Source organism: Antrostomus carolinensis, unplaced genomic scaffold (genome assembly GCF_000700745.2).
Source record: "Antrostomus carolinensis isolate BGI_N321 unplaced genomic scaffold, ASM70074v2 scaffold22467, whole genome shotgun sequence".
Lineage (NCBI taxonomy): Eukaryota > Metazoa > Chordata > Aves > Caprimulgiformes > Caprimulgidae > Antrostomus > Antrostomus carolinensis.
In genome coordinates, this window is record NW_010329780.1 from 32,604 (window position 1) to 55,000 (window position 22,397).

Genomic DNA, 22,397 nt, shown 5'->3' on the forward strand with positions numbered 1-22,397 from the left:
TAATTACATCAAAACTGTGACAAGTGGACAGAAAAGCCTATGGAAGGTCAGATGACATCACATCATAGTGCATTGCTGCTTATAGTTTTGTAAAAATTCATGTTCTAAGTTGAAGAAACAGTTATATAAAAAGAATTGCTCTAAGTTAAGTAGGTTAACAGCCCATTTAAAGATTTGTTTTTTAAAAGAAGTATCAACAATAACTTGGAGATTTCTGCATGAAATAACAGCATTTACTAAATAGCCTTTTAAGAAAGACTCTGTTTAGTTTGAAGAATAACAATAATTTGTACCTGCATGTTAAAAACTTCGTCAGAGCTTTCTGATTGCCCAGTGATATTGCTGACTTCAGCAGAAGCTTGGGATGACAGTGATGAGGATGAATATCGATTGACAGCTGGGTAACTCAAAGGACTATTATAAGAATAATGAAATACAAAATTGTTAACTCTAGTTGCCATTTATAACTTTTCATGTGAAAACAGCATATGTTTATTAATCTCCACAGTCTAATTTTTATTTAAGGGGGAGGGGGCGGGGAAGAGAGAGGCTGTGGGAGAGAGAGAGGGAAAATACATATGTCAGCTAGTTGTGCCTGAGGATACTTCGGTCAGACCATACAAAGAAGCATGCACACAATAAAAGTATTTTATGGGTCATCTTCTATGAGTAAAAAAATCTATCAATTTCTAGTAATTTAACTTGCCTGCGTCGTGGTATTACCCTGGCACCATCAGGGCTCATAGAAACAGGTATGGAATTTCGGCATACACGAGGACTTCCATTTGGGAAATGAACAGGACTAGCTTGTACACAGGCAGAAAATTCCTGGCAAGTTGTTAAAAGAAGATTAATGAAAATGAACATATCATCATTAAGCATTTTGTAATATTTGTAAGATAGTGATTTGAATAGTTACAGCTGCATTTTGGATCAGATTCATAATGAGTAAGAAAAACATTTTAACTTTTCACTCATTATACTTTCCCTTCAGTAAAATATGACTATTTTTCCTCTGCACTGTATGGAGAGTTTATTAACTTTCTCGTTGCTTTGTGGTACTGTTAATGCTACAAGCTGTAATGTGGACAAACAACCAAAAGATGTCACTATTTGTTGCTTAGGAAAATGAAACAACCCTTACTGCAGCTAAACTGCCTCCTGGTTTATCCATGCACCTGTTCACATACCTGAATTCCCAAGCTTGACTTCATCACAAAGAACTGATCCACCAGCTTTTTGTGCAATGGCCTCATGTCCTGTGGCACCACCTTCTCGTGCACTGCCAAGCCAAACTCTAGAATCTGAGCCTTCAGAAGAGATAGGAAGAAAGAGGGGGGGAAAAAAAATATCTATTTTTGATCCATTTTCTTTAAGCTTTCATCATCAATTAGAATACTAATAAAAAAAAATCCAACAAAATGCATGTTGTATTAAAAGCACCTATCTAAATCCCTGACAGACTTGTAATCAAACAACACCTAAGGCCCAAACCAGTAACATATGAAAGGACTTATGCCTCTTCCCATTTCACTATTCAACTTTCCCAAAGATTCGGCCTATGTGAATTCAATTCTAATATAAAAAACAACTACTGTTAACATAGTGAAAAATCTGGCTAAATTGCAGCTTTACAAAGGAGTAGTTCTAAACCCTAAATAAAAGCTATTTTCTACAAGAACAGTTATAGAGAGCATGAAACAACAGCCATGGCCACATCCACCAGAGATCCTGTAATATATTTTTAATTAAGTCCATGGTCCCCTATCCTATCCCAACTCCCCAGAGTCCTCAGCAAGTGGTAGCTCTAAGTATATTCTTGATGCAAGGCATGACAGGCTTCAGAAAAACATTGCTAAAACTCTAATCCTGCTCAAATTTGGTTGCAGGTATTTAAAATACTGAATTGGTTCCAGGAGGAATCAGATAAACTCAAATTTAAAAACAAAATAGCTACACTATGCTGTAATCTCTTTGGATGAGAGCTACTAGCTGACGTTTTCAGGCAGGCTGCGAGTGGGCACACAGCTGCGCAGCACTGCTGACCTGAGGTCAGGACTGCGGAATCCTGCTGCACACACAGCCATCCTGGCCCTTCTGAATGCTCCATCTGGGGGTGCCAGGCTGGGTTTAACTGCTATCACTTGGAATTCACATTTTTGTCACAGGCAGTTATTCACTTCAGCTTTAAATTGTAAGAGTTAGTAAGATTAACTATAGCTTGAAAAGCAAAATCTGCAATTTAAATTACTATACATTATCTAAATGAAATTGAAGTGAGCTCAGTGAATGTATTCTGACTGATACTCTCTGAGGATCTGTCCCTTCAGCTGATCTGACCAAAAGATACCACAATGCTGACAAAAAATGGAATTTCCATCTTGCCAAATTCCAATACTCTGACCTCTTTGTCCCAAGCTGGCAATGAAGTTTGAAATTTCAACATGCTGCATAGAACAAAGATAGGTAAACATCTATTAAAAAAGCTGAAATACTTAGTAAGCTTATTTCATCAAATTTTGGTTGTTTTTTTTTTTCAGCATTTCCGAATGGACACACTTCATATTTGAGGCTGGTAGGCTGTTGTCTTAAAAATAAATGAAGAAATAATACAAAAATAATATAATGCATAAAATATTCACCTGTTTTATTTAATAACTTGTTGCTTATTTTACTGCCTACCAACTTTGGCAATTGTTATTAGATATCTTTCAATATTTTGGGGGTTTTTTTGCTCTTGTGCTAAACTTTGTAGTGAAAATGTTTGTTCTGTAGTATTGGTAAAATGCATCATACAAATATTTTGCTGAAGCCATCAAATGTTTTCAGTGAGATAATGCTGATTCTGTAGTAGTGGTGAAATACACTGTGCAAACGTTTGCATGTGAGCATTACAATACAAAAACTTGCTTCTCACTCAACCTTTAATTAGAGTGGTTTGAAGTGATTAAGATGATGATAAAAAGGACTAGGGAAAAAATAGTAACATGACCCAGAAACCTCCTTGTCTGGGAAGTTGCTGTCTACTTGGAATGTAATTCAGAAAATACTGAAGACCACTGGGCAAGTATTAAACTCTGAAATTTTGTATTTTATTTTGGGACACTTAGCTAGAACAGCTGAGCAGGCCACCCAGTCAGTCTTTTCCCTGCTTTACCTGCTCGAGCATCAGCTCTCTCAAGCGTGTGATCTTCTCTCCATCCTCTGGATGGTTCAAGATGTATTCTTTGACAAAGAATGCCTAGCAGAATAAAATCACAAGGTAACATAAAGTGAGTAAAAACACATCACCTTTTTTTTAAACAAGTTTCTAGATTATATTTTTGAAACAAAAGCTCTATTCTACTGCAACAGAGGACAATAAATGCTATATAATTAATTATTCACATAGGCATTGGTGAAGACTATGGGCAAATAAAATGTAGCCACTCTTTAGTGGAATTTACCAGTTGTTCAATATTCGAGACAGATCCTGAATCAAAGTTGGAAACCTGCAAATCAGAGTTGAAACCCAACACAGGTCACCAGAACTAAGTATCTCTTCCCATATTAATTGTGACATAGGAGTTTCAAATACTTACAAAGAGTTAGATTTTCCTCTCTTTTCATACTAGGAGCTTCATTACCCCTTAAATATAAACATAGCTTAAGATCAGTGTGAAATTGTATGCTATTATATGTATTGGAACTGTGACATCATCTTGTTCACTCTTAATATAAATAATGTTTTAAAGAACTCATGGTGTCATTTATGTCAAAAAGCCACACTTTTCACTTCAGGAGCATCTGACCAACATCCAGGTGTGTTCATGAGCTTAAATGACTTTTCCACCCCATCTCCAATACTCAAATTGTACCATCTATAGCACCCTGAAGTCATCTTACCCACCAGCAATGGCCTGGACATAGCACTCCCTCTGTTTGCTCGTAACTGCATCCTTCTTAACATGGCAACTACCCTACCTGCAAGGGGATCTGATTTAGTTTACAACAGTTCTTGACACTATTCTGTACAGAGAATGCCCAGCTGCTCATGTGAGAGATTTCTAGACTTTCCCAAAAATACATTGTCACAAAAAGTCTCTGTATGCATACCTCTACATACACATGGTTTTCCATACATAGAGTTGAGAGGATAATAGTGGCTGCTCTGTGCTGTTTTCCTTTTGCACCTGTCCTAGCATTTCCCTTATATACTTCTTACAAGGTTCTCCATCCAACTTTAGCTGTTAAATTCTTTGCTATGCAGAATCATTTGTAAATATGGGAAGCAGTAGAGCTGGAGATAAATACACCTCTTCCTCTGATTCACTTCCAAAATTTCATGCTGTGACTAACCATAACGAGGAAGTGCTGAGACCTGTCTAGAAATGCTGATACTGTAATGAAGAACATTTATTTCAGATGACCCTTTCACTGCAGATAAGTAGAATTATAAAAATTCATGTTTAAAATATTAAAAGGAGCCTTCTGATACTTGCTAAAATCCCAAATCCCAAACTTCTGCCAGCTTTTTTCTTCCCTCAGCAACAAGCTTAATGTTCTTTCAGTATCAAGCAGGTGGTGTTCCAGTAGTTTTGGGCCGAGATTTATACAGATCTGTAATATGAGTCAGAGATGTAATAATCTAACTTCAAACAAAATCACCAGTACTTTATTAAAAAAAAACAAAAACCAAAACAGAATTTGTCTAAATCCAGTAACATTCTTTGAACTGGTGGTTTCCAATAATCATGAAAATGCCTCTAATCTTCTAGCACATATAAAGGAGCTAAAAGAACTGTAAGTTACAATACAAACTGCAGTTTGAGAGGTGTTAGTGGGCACAAAATATACTTTTCATGCTTTTCCAGCAGTGTTTAGAATTTTTTTTTTTAAAAACTGTGCTTTACTCTACAGCCATTTTTAGCACACATGAAGGTGCTGCTGTAGATTTTCCTGGAATCTGTTCCTGCATTGAAACCAGTGAAAGCATAGCTTTAACACCTGCAATACTGGCCAAAGTGATGAATAATTAGAGACAGCTGCTTTTTAACCCATCAGGAGAGAAGGGGGAAAAAAAAAAGGAGGGAAGAATCAAGAAGGCAGCAGCTGGCCAAAGGATGTTATTTGCCAAGTCTAAATAACTCTTAAAGCTTGGAAGTTGCCTGAAGGGAAGGAAAATATCTGTTAAAGACATGGACATGCTTACCTCAAGACCACAAGCTCCAAGACCAACTTTTGAGCTTTGTACAGGACAGAAGGCAAAACAAGTGAAACAGGCAGAAAAAAACATTTACAGAGGAAAGGAAAAGAAGGAAAGTAGAAGATAAATGTCAAAACAGCAGGAAGACAAAGATTGAAAAAGGGACATGGAAAGAGAATGAGGGTGAAATAGAAAAAACAAAACAAACCCCAATCTTACAACTGTTGCTACCAGTTTTGGTGTTCACAACACAAACTGGTGAAAAGTCCTATTTTAGATATAAAGCAAGAAAGAGAGGGAGAAGACAGAAGGGAATTGAAACATGAAGACTGTCTAGGAGATCAGAGTGGTATGGATTGCAAGGGACCTTAAAGATTATGTAGTTCCAACCCCCCTGCCATAAGCAGCAGGGACACCTTCCACTAGACCAGGTTGCTCAAAGCCTCATCTAACCTGCCCTTGAACACTTCCAGGGAGGGGCCAGCCACAACTTCTCTGGGCAACCTGTTTCAGTGTCTCACCACCCTCACAGTAAAAAGTTGCTTCCTAATATTTAATCTAAGTCTATCTTCTTCCAGTTTAAAGCCGTTACCCCTTGTTCTATCACTACCTGCCTTTGTAAAAAGTCCCTCCCCAGCCTTCCTGTAGGCCACTTCACGTACTGGAAGGCCGCTATAAGATCTCCCAGAGCCTTCTCTTCTGCAGGCTGAACAGCCCCAAGTCTCTCAGCCTATCCTCACAGGAGAAGAGCTCCAGCCCTCTGATCATCAGATCAAGAATTGCAGCTAAAAACAACAATAAGAAAGGAGTAAACTAAAACCTTTAATATGCTCGTAAAGGATGGAAAGCTAGGAAGAGACACCCAGCTAACTCTGTCACTGCTAATTCAAATCAGATACAGCTCTGACATGACTGTATTTGTCAAGGGGCTTCCTTCGTGACCCTTTACTAAACATGCTAAACATTTTTGTTGTGGTGGTTTTAAGGCAGCTAGGAAACATCAAACATGGTACTGCTGTGCTTTAGTCGCACAATTTTCATAATGTTGTTTAACAACAGATTCTAGCACTAAAGCGGATTCAATTTCTTGTACTTTAAGTTAGATGCAGTTTTATCAAATTTAATGCTGTTGAGCAAATACCGAATCTTGCAGCCATTGAGACACATAGACAGAATGTTATCCAACTTGACATTTTCAATGAAAAAGATACAACCAGTAGACTCAAGTGTTTCATAATACTACTAGGAGAAAGAGGTAGATCAAGCTGGGTTAAAAAAAAAAAGAAAATCTCTCTTTTTACTGCGATTTCAAAATTCCTCAGAACTTTGTGGAAATACAGCATCTCAAAAATTTAAGGTTCTCCTAAGGTGATTCAGAGGTGATAATAATGAGGAACAACTTTTGGGATCAAATCCAGTGTCAAACATTTCTTAAATTTTACATGTATTATTTCTTACTAGATTTTTTCCAGAAAATAGCTTTGCTTAAAAACTTGGGAGAAGAGAAAGAAGAAGGATCTAGAAAAATATAATTCTTCAAGATAATAATTTATTGTTAAGAATATTGTATATATATATATAAAATATATATTTATATATATTAATCTTAAAATTTAAATGTCAGCATACAAAAGTGAATTTGCTGGTCAGCCAGAAGTAGCCCCTGGTCAGAAGGACAGGGTGGAGAGAATATATTATAATAATATAGTTCACAATTTCAGTAAAAATCCACAAACAAACCAGTAAAGAATGCAAGGTAATTGTGAACTGACTCATCACTGGCATAAGTTTATGGGACTATCTGCAGCCAAACAGTTGTTTCAGTAAAGCTATACATATTTAACATCATCTTACCCAAAACTGCAATATAGGGGTATAATTAAAACTATTATTGATATAGTACTTTCTGTCCTTAATTCATACAGAAGAGCTGCATCTGTCCAGAGAAAGAAAAAAGTAAGAAACTGTCTTATCACAGAATTATAATAAAAAGAAAATAAATTGTTTACCTCTTGGTATCTAGCAACTCCACCATTAACTGCTGCATCAATAACCCCATTTAGACACATTGTGAGAGGGTTAATATTTTGCATCTGTCGAGTTTGACACTGACTAATCAGTGTTCTCAGCTGCTGGTTCTTATTTTCTAAGACTTCAATAGCATTCTCAAGGGGACTCATTTCCACCTGAAAGAGGAGCGAGGAACATTGCAAACATACTTAATCTTCAGTTGAAAGATGAAATATATTACAGGTAATTTTTGATTTAGTAAAAGAAAACAATGTTATTTTATATTCTAGACTACTGGGGCAGAACTCTCTGAGTGTACAGTCTGAGCACAGAGAGAATTAATTTTATCATGTAATCAAAGACCAAAATAAACAACCCTCACTCTCTTGGTAGATTCATTATCTGACCTTGAGAGATATTCAGCCTTTGCCGCAATACATTCACACACTTCAGCCTATGGTGGAACTCCTGGAATTCAGGGCTAAACTGTCCTTGGTAACTTCACTTAAATTGGGCTTGAGGGCAGGGAGAGCTTCACCGTGCTTAAGGGCACAGAGAAGAGCTTAAGTATGGGCAAACTAGTTCCCCCACCCAAAGATAATTCAACAACTAGACATTATGGATGAGGATTTTGAATGTAAGCTTTGAACTGCTACGATAATCAAGTTATAGTCAAGGGCAGTCCTTGAGCAGGATGTGCCTATCCTCTCTAAAGGGTGAGGAAGCTTTTCTCACAGGTAGCATGAACTGCAGGAAAAGCAAAAAGCTAAGTGATGGGAAGAGAATAGGCCTGCAGTTGACATAATTTACCAAAACATACAAGCACAAATCTGAGTCATGGTCTAGTACATCCCCAGGCAAAATTATTACAGTTAACTTTTGGATATGGTGACTATAATGATAACAAGATAGTACACTTAGGATCTTCATATTAGGGGTCATATTAACCTAGTAAGGACTCAGTAGGAGTCAACCAACAAAATTTCTCAGGTCACATACAATTTTTTCATTTTTACTAAAATCCATCATAGTTTTCTACAGGAGAGTATCAGGATGGTGAATGAATGACATTTTGTTGCTATCATAAAAGAAAAACACAATGGAGTTTTAGAGAAAATCACTTTTACAATGGTATCCCTGTATTTAATGGGACTATTGTAATACTGGTTTTGACAGGAAGGAAAATAGTTACAGATATTACACTCCTGGGCTCAACAACTGACCAATTATTTAGAGATCTTTATAGCAGAGGCATTCCTCTGAGTACATTTGAAATGTATTTAAGGATTTTCTAAGAAATATAACAACAAGGAAGGAGAAGAAATTACCATGTGTAACAGATTACTACACTGGATATTATTCCTACAAGTTCTGAATAGGTATGTTTCCCTGTCCATGCTGAGAACTGGGAACTTCAACAGAGCTCTAGGCAGACACAGAGATATACCCACATGGCATTTATAGTACAGGAACTTGGAGAACGTTTACTTTTCAAGAATACTGAAATACTGGTTAAGAATACTGGTTAAGCTACAGATATTCTAAGTATTAAATGTTACATCATGCTGAGTTTTAAGAAAGTAATTTGCTGACATTAAATGTTGCCTTTGCCTGCCCATTATTGTTCTCAACTTCTTTTTTCCTCAGCTGTTTAAATGAATTGTAAGGGTGGTTCTTAATAACACTTTTCAAGATAAGAGAAACCAGATAACTCAAAATACTTTGTAAATAATTTTGTTGTAGCCAGCTTGAAAACTCACTCAAAGAAATTAGATTTGGGTAATAAACCTTAAAGCAGTTCATCAAATACATATGATTAAGGAAGTAAACCAATCCACATTATGTATTGCAATCAGTCTCATACTCACTACTTCACGTTTTTCCACTTCAAACCAACGAGATATTCCAGGTAAACTCTGCACCAAGATCAGTGTGGTTCTCTCCACCCATAGACTCTACAATATATAAAAACAATTTATTTCCCTAATTTGCCTCTATATTTTTCTTAATAATTCCCAGTTTTCTTTATTACTACCTTCATTTAAGTAACAGTATACATTTAAAAAAGGTATTAACATCCAAATTTCTACTGAAATGTCTATCCCGGAATCCTATGACATTAACTTTTCTCCTTACTTTCTAGGACCTACTAGCAAGCAGTAATCTCTGCTCATTCTTCACTCTTAAACATGGTATTACTCTATATTATATGTTGTCCCCTAATCTCCAAAAGTCACTCACAACTAAATTAGCATTTTAGTATTTCCTTTACGAGATAACATCTGAAAGAAGGAGAGTTCAGAAGCAGAACAACTTACAGATCACACAGAGTGACCAGCTCTCCTCTGTGAAGTTCTATTTGAGCCTCCACAATGCATGGCTGATGTAATACTCAAATGTACCGTTAAACACTTTGTACAAGAGGTTTGTAAAATGACAAATTAATACATAGGATAGCGCTTACACAAAACATATACAAGTTGTACAATTAAAATAAAGATCTAAGCTTTAGAGGACAACAGTGACTTAATTTAGCTTACTTACAGTTCTTTCCTCTAACTTTATAACAAAATTATTATGGGATAATTCTCTTTGTGTGTCTGAATATCAGAATATATTCTGTATCAGGATGTAAGTGTTTCTAGTGGGTCAGAATTAAAATTACACTAGAAGAATGTAAGATGAATTTTCAGTGTGACATTTTTATTAGGAGGAACAGAAGTTTGGGGAAGAAACTATTGCTCTTCCCTGAGCCAATCTCTAAGTTCAGAGGTAGTTTTTAGTCTTGGTATCACAGGAAAATAGCATTATGCTGCAGTTTAGTCAAAACTGTCTCTCCGTTGCTTTAAGAAGTAACCTTTGGCAATCTTATCCATATCTAGATTATCTACTTAATGTTTTCCCATCTGCCTTACAAACTTCTGTGGAGGATGCTCTGCTGGCTCCAGTTCTGCCTTCTATATATTGCTGATGCAAAAACAAATGGGTTCTTTTTTTTTCTCTCCTATTCCCATATACAAGACCTTCCCATCTCCCATACATTTTTTATATTATTTTAATTAAAATGAAAATGAAATAGTCAAACCTGAGCGACCATCTCCTCTAGAGAATTTGTTATACCACACTCTGTTGAATAACACAACTGTAGACGACGTTTCAAAAACACAACTATTGTTGAAGTTACAAAAAAATCCATAGATCAAGTAGGTCAGGAAAGGGCATGGTACTTTACCTTGAACTCATTTTCCTTGTCCTTGGTCCCTTTGTGGAATGGCCTGTCATATCGGAATCGCCAGATGTGATTTACTTTATAAAAGCTCTTGATGTTATCAGGAATGCAAAAAAACTCTGCAGGACTTCCTGGTTTTCTGGAATTGGTGTCACTGCATAAATCTGCAAATCTTTATGTAAAGAGTTAAGGCTATCCCACTCAATTCATGTTGACTCCTGAAGCATGACAGAAGAAAAACTTTTTAAAGTGTGCATAACAAAATGCTTCTGGACTATTAGTGGCTTGGGAAAGGAACCTGAGAGACTTTTTGATGTTTTGGGATTTCATTGTACTGTTTTGCTGAAAATTTCATATTTATTTTTTAAACAGAGCTACTTACGTGGAATAGCACATGGAGTAAAGGGATTTAATTAAATATATTCTTTCACACAATACGTCATGCCATGCTAACATTATGTTGTATTGTAAGAACTTGAATTACTGTAACTTGAACTGATATACCATTATATCATAGTGGTGATAGTTCTACCTGTATTTTTGGCTAAAGTAAGAATCTTAATAACCTGCTGAGGAATTTTTAAATAAATCCAACAATTACACAAAAAAATTCCAAATATAATAGAGTGACTGGGAGAAATTGCAGGGAATTCTCACCTACCATTTATTTCAGTGGAGGCACATTGTGATTGAAATTGGCTATAGGCGTACCTACATTTTTTAAAAGCATGAAAGACATAACTGCAGTGTATGGGTTTGTGATTATGTGGATACACTGTGCTTCTGCCTGAAAGATGGTCTCATCTGGCTGATTAGCATGTTGCATAGCAATGGCATGTGGGAACTCATTCAACATTCGCTGCTGGAAGGCCTCCAGCCTTTCATAGTCATGTCCTCGGCAAACAAATTCCTTATTCTGAAGAGAATGAGAAAAAAAAAAAAACAAACCACAACCCAAAACAAAACAAGAGCAAGTTAAGTGAAAATAACTTGGTATCATTAGATAGATACAAGCATATGCTCTAAATACTGACTTTCCAGACAATTTTTACACCATTTAAGAAGGAAAAAAGAAGAAACAAAAGGCAAGAATGCAAATAAGAAGCCTAGAAAGAACAGGTTACTTAGAAATTTTACCATGTAAAGTATGTTTTAACAAAAATAGAAAAAAATCAAATTATTATACATAAAGCTTTAATACAAATCTGAAGAAACTGTTCTTATTGCATTAAAGTATGTAACTAACATAACATATCAAATTCTATGAAATATATAATAAAATATAATGCAACAGACAGTTACGACAATGAAATGGGCTGAAAGTCCTTTCCATGAGGAACTAGGAAACTTTGAAGTTAAACAATTCTGAAGAAAAACAATGCATAAGAAAATGGTAGAATGCACTGAATTTGCCTTATCTTCTAAATGTCTACCAATTATCAGCCTGGTAAATTAAAATTATCCAATTTTTGCAATATGAAGTGAAAGAATACTCCTGGCTCCAACATAATCTTTTACCTGGATGCCCACTATGTTGCACCATTATTTTCCTGAGATTGCACAACATGACTACAGGATACACCACACATCCTACATTAAACATGAGATGCCTGGATTTGGAGTACCTGTTGGAATTAGTCACTGACCGTCGTGGTGGTGCTGAGGGCTTCTGTAGCTGTGAACAGCACTTTTTGGTTTGATACTGCTTACACACCCATTTGAAATAAGGAAATAGCTTAAAATATCATTTTTCTAAAAACACAGTTAAATTAATTTCCTTTTAAAATCTATACCAGAAAATTCTAAAAAGTCATTACTAATATGTTCCTCTTGAAGCAGGTTTATATAGAAACAGTTGTCCTTATAGTATTTTGACTACAGAGTCCAGAAGCATTGAATTCTGAGACTTTCACAGGAATTGCTACAAGAAATCAACTGCAAAAGTGTTATTACAAATTAAAATGTGAAAGTTTTATTCCAAAGCTTTATTCATTAGTCCTATAGCAAACACAGCCAGACTTACAAACTGGTTTGCCACAAAAAAAAAATTAAATGTAGTAAGTTTTGAGGTGTTCCTTGTTGATGCTGCAAGCGTAAATCTGTGCTATGTACATTTAACTTGGAAAATGCATAAATACTCCCCGGGCAGATGCATAAGCAGTGAAATACCTACACGTCTGAAAATACTTCACTATTGTGCAACTTAATCCAGTACTTGTACTTCATCAGTTGACGTTTAGTAATGTAAACATTAAATTATCTCTAATTATCATTTTCAAATTGGTTTATACAGATTTTATACTCAGAGGACTACTAGGTAACAGTGCCCATCAGACTCTTTTTTTTGTGTATCTTTCAAAGGGGAGAGTTTCATGCTACATTTACCATTTGGAATTTGTCATTGTCCCCACCACAAAGGCGAATGAAAATCAAGCTTTTTAGGCCTTCACCATACAGAGGAGGTTCCTTCATCACTTATTTGAATTACCATAGCAGGAGGAGCTTGGATTACCACTACTACACCATTTAGACACACACAAGTGCACATTTAGTAAGTTTGCAGACGACACCAAGTTGGGTAGGAGCGTTGATCTGCTTCAAGGTAGGAAGGCTCTACAGAGGGATCTGGACAGGCTGGATCGATGGGGACCTGGCAGAAAAGGACCTGGGGGTGTTGGTTGTCAGTCAGCTGAATATAAGCTAGTAGTGTGCCCAGGTGAAGTGATTGTCCCTCTGTACTCAGCACTGGTGGGGCTGCACCTCGAGTACTGTGTTCAGTTTTGGGCACCTCACTACAGGAAAGACATTGAGGTGCTGGAGCAAGTCCAACGAAGGGTGAAGGGTATAGAGAACAAGTCTTATGAGGAGTGGCTGAGGAAACTGGGGCTGTTGAATCTGGAGAAAAGGATGCTGAGGGGAGACCTTATTGCTCTCTGCAACTACCTGAAAGAAGGGAGTAGCGAGCTGAGTGTTGGTCTCTTCTCCTAGGCAACAAGTGACAGAAGAATGCCCTCAAGTTGCACCACGGCAGGTTTAAATTGGATATTAGGAAAAATTTATTCACCAAAAAGGTTGCCAAGCATTAAAACAGGCTGCCCAGGGAAGTGTCGGAGTCACCAGCCCTGGAGGTATTTAAAAGATGCGGAGGTGCAGCACTTAAGGACATGGTTTAGTGGTGGACTTGGCAGTGTTACGTTTATGGTTGGACTCGATGATATTAAAGGTCTTTTCCAACCAAAATGATTCAATGATTCTATAAAGAATTCCTTGTTTCTCATAGAATAAGAACTTGCATATGGTACCGTCAAATTCTCACGTAGAGAAAGTGATTATGAACGACAGTATGAATTCCAGAATTAATCCATTCTATTTATTTTCAATTCACTTACTCTCAAGAAGAATGGGAACTTTTTCCCATAGAATCCAACTCTGAAAAATTCTGGCTCCAAACGCTGTTGATCCATAATTTTATCATACAAAGATGCTTCCATCATCTGAGTGAGATTGATAAGAATGCAATTAGTCTTTTTTGAAAATGTATTTTTACCTCTAGCTATCACAAAAGGAAGGGTCTTTCAGCACACTGCTCTGAAGTACTGGAATTGCAGCGCATCTCTGAGTAACAATAAGAACATCTAGAAGTCTCTTAATACATCAGGTTAAATAATTATACCTCTTAATGACCTGAAAGTTTCTAAGAATTTTAAAAAAATTGCTTTTAAAGATATTAAAGAGGCAAAATATTAGATTAATGACAACATGCATAGACTGTAAATGAAAAATGGATGTAATAGAAATGCAGTTTGAAACATATGACCCAGTAATCTTCTAATTATCCAAGCACATGTCAGTAATGTGGTCAGTTTAGTCAGCAAAGTCAAATTTCCATATTCAAGAGAGTTGTGTCCAAATCATACCAGATTCCAATGATTCAGATGTCAAATGTAAGTTCCTTTAAAAATCTCACAATAGCAATTCACATAGTTTTCAATCAATGCATCCTGCTTTTATTTCACTCAAAAAACTGACACAAAATGATCTTAATGTCAAAGTCCCCTTTTCCTGATGAAATTTCAGCAAAGCATTCTCTGTTCTTAATACTGAAAATACCCCAGTATTAGCCCTATTTCAGGTAATGCAGGCAGCTATTTAATGTGTACATGATATCAACAGCTGCCTAGTTATACTTCTATAAGAAACCCCCACACCTCCATTTTTGGATTAACATAGGTGGCACAGATACAGCAGAAGGATATTTCCCAATTCAAATACAAAACACATTAATTACAATTAATTAAATGTGCATAAACTAATTATTTTATTCACATGATGATAGTCACTTTGCTTTTGATTACAGGATTCTGCTATTGGGCTATCTAAATATATATGTTATAAGCAGATCACAGGGAGTACTGCTACATAGCAGTTGAGAATTTTGCATAATGCTGTTAAGCAGCTCTGTATTAATTATACTTCAGTTCATCCTAGCAGCAAGCATCCTACACATATGGAAAATTTAAAAAGGAAGCTGTAATATAAAATTGAATCCATCAGAAGCAGACAAGAAAAGGGAAGACTGAATAACCTTTAAAATAAAGTATCAGAAAGAATGAAGAAAGAAACAATGCTTAAAGTTCAAGAAAAAATAAGAAAGCAAGCAGGAAGACTGTGCCAGGAAAGATTAATTTTGGCTATCTGATATTAAAAAGACCATATTTTTAAGCAGAAAATAAAAAAAATCACAAAGGTGTATGTTGCTTGTGGCAAGCTGTTTGCCTGCAATTACAACTGCAAAGATACGTTGATGCTCCTAGTGAAAGACTGCATAGAGCACATTCCCTGGATAAACCATAGGAAACCAATGAAACTGAATCTACACTACAATTTTTCTACATAAGCATGCACACAAAAGGGGTGTTGTACAGGTACAAACATTGCAGGATCATTTATTTTCCCATTTTTCTTCAAAAATATCACACTCCTTTTTATTATCTTTATTGCATAAAAAAACCCACAAGCTAAAAAATAAAGTTTGCAAACCAAACCTAAGGACCATTCCAAATTTAATTTTCAAGGTAATATTTTTACAACCCAAACTAAAAATCTTTTGGATCTCTGATTGATGCAAAGTACTCAGGTACATTACCCTCATCTTGCTGAGGTTTCTGTAGTCATAGTAGCTCTCATACTGTTCTGCAATTTTCCTGCATAAGATAATGCCATTTTCCCAACACTGCAAGCAAGTAAAAGATGTTCAGTAATTTCAAAGCAACTCTTTGACAATTCATTATTTATTAGTGGTCTGTTCTTTCTATACTAATTCATAGTTTGTAATGTAATCAGTTTGATTACATTTACTAGGCTCACATGGATATTACACTAGCTACACAAAATTGCAATAAATTGCTTGTTACTAGCAAGACAAATCATTGCAAAAAGTGTATATAAAATTTTAGACTATAGGATAATTACTCCTGCTTAATTAAGAGTAACTATTTTCAGTGATGACAATGAACTGTGATCCCCAAAACCCATTCCATTTTAGGGATTTTACAATTGCTATTCTAAAAGATACAATACGATTTAGAAGGCTGAATTTTTTTCACACCTGAATTTTTTTCCTCACTTGGTCACTAAGCAAATTTCATCAGCTTTATATGGCTCATTTTCACCACCTTTAAAATGGGGATAAATTATACTGTCTTTCATGAAGTGCTTTGACAGTTACAAAGCTAACTGCTACACAAGCGCAAATTATTCTCATCTGTAAGTGTGGAATTTCTAGGATACAAACACAGGATTAGAAGAAACCTACTGTGTCGCTAAGTAACTGCTTAATCAGGCAATGACAAACATTTTCTCTCTATATGAGAATAGACTGCAGCCCTGGAAGTAATGTCCTAAAATGAACAACCTATCCTTTCCAGATCCACTCCATAAAATAAGACTATTTTACCTTTCCTCTATCAAAGTTTTGAATGATGGTCAGATGGAGACACTCTTTACGTTGCCACTCTGTCTGCATGGGGTAGTTGAGAAATTCTCTCAGTGGCCGATCCGACCACTCCAACAGCTCATCGTACAGCAGGAGTGTGTAGGCAGCCTCTACAAGACAAATTAGAGCACGGTACTTATGAACACCAAACAAATAAAACAGCTAAACAAAGTACATAGAAACGTGCACGCTCTTGATCAGACGCACCTTTTAAATTATTACTAGTTATGACAATACAATTTGGCCAACTGTCCATATGCATTACTGTTTTCCAAGTTAGTGTTCACAGTCTATTCTTCCACTCACAGGACCACTTTCCATGAGTGAGTCAGTACAAAGATGGGCCATGTTCTGGAGATGTACTGCACTGGAGAAAGAAGTTGCCTACTGGACTTATTTTATTGCAAGTTTTATAGGTTGTACATAAGGAAAGAAAAATATTAAAGTACTTTTTATGCTAAGTTTGCCGCAGACAACCATATCCTACTTCTGCTCTGCCATATGTGTTCCCATGAGACAGGCTACTAGAAAAAAACTCTGTAGTTTGTTTTAAACAGTAGTGTTCCTCTTATGGGTTCATCTTAAGAACCTGTGTATGAAAAACCCTCACTGCAGCGGATGTTTGTGGGAGGGTGCGCTTTGAATCTCAATGTAAAATGCTAAGCACGGTGCAAAATGATGTTGCACTGCAAAACGTGTGCAAGAAAGATCAGCTGAAGTTGCACAGACAATCTTAATTCTGGCATCACATAGCTTTCAGGCTGCTTGACTGGTAACAATCTTTGCCACAGTTTCAAGGTACAGTTTGGTACTCAAACTATGCAGCACATTTATATATCAATTTAAAAAATCCATGAAGTTGGTAACAACAAATCATTAAAAATCGTAAGGAAACAAAAGATAGCAGAGCATAAATACATGTCAGGATAGCTCACTATGACTCTTCCTTTCTAACTTGGCATGCAAGTCCTTAATTTTAACAGATTTTTGTCTGCCATACCAATATTAAGTTATCAAAAATGTATATAGAAGGCTTCTAAAATAAAAATGGCCATACTGGATGAAAGGTCCAAGGGGTCCCTCTATCCAGCATCCTATGTTTGGCAGTGGCCAGCATAACAAATAATGTATCAGTACCTCAGGGAGAGGTCTGCAACCAGGCTGTGCACCAAAACAGTAAGGAGAGATAAACAGGGTTGACTCACAATGGGGGAAATTCAATTTATACAGGACAGATTCAAAAAACATTCCTAAGATGGACAGATACAAAGACAATCTCATTACACTTCTCAGGTGTCTGAGGGGACACGAGAGAAATCAGTGCATTTATGTGCTTCAGCCTCTAGAGAGTTACAAGTGCTGTTTAAATAAAGATTGTAAACTATGTTTTATATTAAAAAGTTTTGTTTTGTTTTGTTTTTTTTTTACAGAGGATTATTAGAAACAGTCCTGTAAATCATCCTATGAAAGAGAAAAAAAAATATATTTTTAAGGGCAAGCTGGCTTCATTCCTAGAATGAAACCATGCAGCTAGAGAACTAATGGTGCAGCATGCAGGAACGCCGCTGAAGTAGCAAGCTTCTTTTCCTACTCCCATACACTTTAGGTCAGCAAATTTACAAAAGGTCTGTGTGTTGTCACTGATTGATAAGGCAAAGCAATGGACTATATAAGTCTGGTTTCTAGTGGAAAGACTGTCTTTATCCCAGTGCCATGGGTGTGAGACAATCCTCCACTGCTTACAGAGTTACTAAGATCTGTTATGTAAAATCAGGAAATTAATAGTCTGGCACAAAAGCCAGCTGTGGCAAAGATTCTGCTTGACAATCAAAACTCTCTTTTGACTCACTAGTGCCAGGTCACATGAGGAAATTAAAATCTGTCCTTAATATATCCTGCTACCTACTCTATGCTTTAAACCCATGACCTGCAAAGGGATTGTGGAAATTCCAAGTGAAGACACGTGTTATCTTTACTATGCATAGCAGAACAGCATAAGGAAATTTGCTGTGGCAGTAGGTACCTGTAGCCTGTTTAATAGTGACTGCCAGCCAACTAATCTGCTTTAAGAAGGAAAAAATTCTGGAGAGATTCTGAACACATGCAGTTGCAATCACAAACACTAGGGAAAAGATGGAAGTATTAAAAGGTCAGTTAAATATTTTGGCAGCCAAAGATTGTTTCATTTAAAGAGATACTGATTTTATCTTCCCAGCTATTATTGATGGCATGTAGTTAATTCCCCAAATTAAGTGTACTTTATGTTGTATAAACAAAACCCATGCATATTATCTTCTTATTTCTTCATTTAAAAGATAATGGCCAGCCCTGTCACTGAATTCCCATTGAGAAATCCTGGGCAATAGTACTGCAAATGTGGTATGTGAAGATTCAGAAAGACATCAGCAAAGTGCTATACTTGTTACAGGTATTAGGGTCTCTGTCCCATCATTATTAAGTGATATGGATCTTCTTTGTTTTTAATTTTTTTAACCTAAAAGTTAGGTCATGAAACACAGCTGTGTAGAAACACCACACCAAACAGCTAACCAGCAGCATTACAAAAACTTATATAGGCTCAGATACTACCAAATGGACTCACAAAAAACTTCCCCTAAACTTTACTCCTCTTGAGTGAAGAATGACTATCACACATTTGTTGCTGGTTTGTGTCAACAGCAGTCATTCAGCACAGCAACTAGCAGAGTTGTGGGGCTAAAAAAAACGTATTTTGAGAGAGATTAATCGCGCAAGGAAACTCAGCTGTTGCCTGGGTCAGTATGTTCTGCACTGAGGATATAGCTTACAGGCTTGCAAAAGACTGTAAATCATGGACCAGTTCTAAATATCTTTTCTAGTTTGTACTCAATTACCTGTGAAGTTTTGTGCTTTCAAATGTAGGTCATACAGCTTATGAATATAGCGAATATACATCTCTTCCTTGTTCAGTTCAGTCTTGTAAAAATTCTGCAATAAAATTGAATTTGGTAATGAAATGTAGTAGTTAATAAATATATGATAATGGTAATAAAAACATAATGCTCTAGAAATACATGTATAGATTTGAAAGTTTCACATGTACAAAGTCATTACACAGAACTGCAGTAATACAGTAAGAAACAGTAAATAGAATAGTAAATTTTCAGTAGACAAGTCAATATGCTCTTGATTTTTTTTAAGTTTTCATTGAACGAAAGAGAAAGAGCCTGATAGAACTGAAATCTGACGGTTCTTTCTTTACAAATATCAATCCATCCAAAAGTGCTCTCACATATCCTTATCTCAGCCATTTAACATCTTGCTGAAAGCTGTATGTTGATTTTAAAATATTGACACCACTCTGACTTTTGTATTAATGTTTTAACAAAACATCTACTGCCCGGTATGTCTACTCTTCCTTCTGTCATAGCAAAATGGTAGAAGGACTTTGGTAGTTTTATGAACTATTCAGTATTGTAAACAGTACAATCCTGAATGACAAACATTATTTCTTCAGCCCTAACTGATGCTGGGAAGTGGTAATTGATGCACAGATATTGCATTGCATGACTGAAATACACTAAGTTGCACTCTGAGGTGATATCCAGGACAAAACTTCTAGAAGTGGCTAAAGAATTCTGGATGTATAACTGCTATTTGTTGTTACATGGATAAAATATGGAATGCAACATCAAAATGCTTGGTTAAAAAACATTCATTATTTATTTGCAAGCCCTAAAACAAAGTATGAAAAAGTTACAGGGAGAGGAGCAAAACACTATAGCACTGTTCACAAGTACTGCCATGCTCACTATGAACAGCTAGAGTAGCTACAGTTCCCCCACTAGCCATAGTTAACATTCAGGACAATCTGCTTTGGTTAATAGAAATTTATAGGATAAAAGAATCTAGCACTGGTCCTCATTAGCAATTAAGAATTTCTGTTCTATTATTCAAATCACTTACTATTTTGAACTCTAACACTGTTCCCTAAATTGAGTTGTTATCAAAGAGAAACGTAGAAGGAACATTATGAAAATATGAAAACGAAAACTTTATAGAGAAAGTATTTTTCTTGCTGACTTGAGAAAATTCATAGAACCTAAAATATCAATTAAATATCAAATACAATGAGAACCAGAGATGCTGAGAAAAACCCATCAGTGAGTTACCAAAAGTTTTTTCAATATACTTTCAAGGCTTTTGTACAACTCTGTGATGACAGAGTTTTTTCATTAGAAATTCAACTTCCAAATTGGAATTATGCGATTCTTGTGCATAAGGAACCAACTTCATTAGACACCTCTTAAACTAGCTTTTCCAAACAAGCATTACTCATGTGAAACCTATCAGAGGGTGAGAAGAATAGGAAAAAAGTTCCTACCTTCTCCTTTCATCTAAGTTATTGCTGCTGGTGCATACCCCTTCTGCATATTTCACGTGATGTGGCATAATTCCAGTTAATTTGATAACTTGGCCAATTCTATTTTTTGGAAGAACAGAACATACCTCTATGGCAAAACAATGTAAAAATTCTCTTTTCATGGCAACCAGTCCTCTTATCTTTGGAAGTCAGAATATCTTCAAAATAGTGGTGAAAAATGAAACATTGCTTCCTCCTTTGGACTTCAAATAATTTTAACATTATACATTCCTCTAATTACTCATTGCATGAAACATATTTTGAGATGGCAACCAATTCATCCATCATATGGGCAAGCAAATGTCTTGAAATTTGTGTGCTACTTCTGTAACTGAAATTACCTTTTCAAAATTTAGGATTCATTGTTTCTGTGGTGTGCAACTAGTATAAAAATTTGTCTGAAAAACATTAGGATATGAAATCCGCCTTAGCCTCTACAAGCCATTGAAAATACAATTAAAAATACTATGGTGTTTTGGTATTTTTAAATATTTGTATTTTCTTTTTATGCAAATCTTGGATAATTTGCTAATAATAGTTTAAAAACTCCTTAGTGATAGGATGAAAATAATCCAGGTGCTTTACAGAATTTAGATCATGCCATATATTCTAACAGAAAGCCAGCTGCTCTATGGCCACGTAGTAAACACCAACTCTATTTGGAGAGTACTATTTTCCTTCTGAAGAAATCCTTTATTCTCTTATAACTGCTACTTAGAAGCAACACCAAATTGTTTCACTGACGTAAAAAATGCAGAATTACAAGTCAGCTTATTCTGGTTTTTTTTCCCCTGTCTAAAAATACAGCTTTCTAAAACATTCACCATGAAAATGGAAACTTTCCAAGGTTAACGGAAGTCAACAAACTTGTCAGCAGAAACTGGCCTAAAACCAAAATGAAACTTGTCAACAAAAATGAAATATTTTTCATACTACAAATTTGCACTGTTGGTTTGTTGTAATGACGACAACTTGAGCAGAATTTCTGGCTCTTCTACTGGGAAGAGAAGAGGTAGCCTACAGTCTTCAAAAAATTGTATGTCATAAGAACCAGCTTGTCTCACTTACTGAGGAAGAAAGAAAACAGGAGAAATCATATGATTTTTGTTGGTTTTGGGAAGGAGGAAAGGCTTGTTTGTTTCTATGAACCTGGAAACCAATTAAACTTGGAACATACTTTGGTGAAGTTTATCCAGTAGGAAGAAACAGAAAACTATTCAAATAAAGCAGTATTAGAGATCTCTGAGACCAACTATAAAATGCCAAGGAAGACTAACTACCCACTGTATTAATTTCACCCTGAAAAAAAAATCAGTGATCCTAAGTGCAGTATTATTCTGTCAACTTCCACTCAAACTGCATCAAGAAGCAAGGTACCTCCTATTCAAATGTGTGGCCACATACTAGAAAATGCTCAACTGAAATAAAAAAAGGAAAGGAAAAGTATTATACAAACCAAAAGGCTAACAGTGCAGCCAATCTTTTTGCCATCCACTTCTCCCATTTTCATGCAGTCCCTAAAACAGAAAGTAATTAAAGTCAAAAGGAATGAAAATTTAATGAAATATAATAAGGG

At 35.9% G+C, this 22,397-nt stretch overlaps 1 protein-coding gene across 1 annotated transcript in view; it reads right to left on the minus strand.

Annotated features, from left to right (window-relative positions):
• LOC104520362 (dedicator of cytokinesis protein 4-like) overlaps positions 1–22,338 on the minus strand; it is a gene marked incomplete at its 5' end in the record, with an annotated part of 33,623 nt that extends 11,285 nt beyond the window's left edge. The window contains 14 exon segments of the mRNA XM_029086136.1: positions 294–414; positions 707–828; positions 1,191–1,310; positions 3,158–3,241; positions 7,195–7,371; positions 9,064–9,150; positions 10,428–10,538; positions 10,541–10,596; positions 11,199–11,340; positions 13,814–13,918; positions 15,571–15,657; positions 16,381–16,529; positions 19,293–19,386; positions 22,278–22,338. Of these exon segments, the coding sequence (XP_028941969.1) occupies positions 294–414; positions 707–828; positions 1,191–1,310; positions 3,158–3,241; positions 7,195–7,371; positions 9,064–9,150; positions 10,428–10,538; positions 10,541–10,596; positions 11,199–11,340; positions 13,814–13,918; positions 15,571–15,657; positions 16,381–16,529; positions 19,293–19,386; positions 22,278–22,338 (1,516 nt within the window).
• Positions 22,339–22,397: the final 59 nt, after the last annotated feature.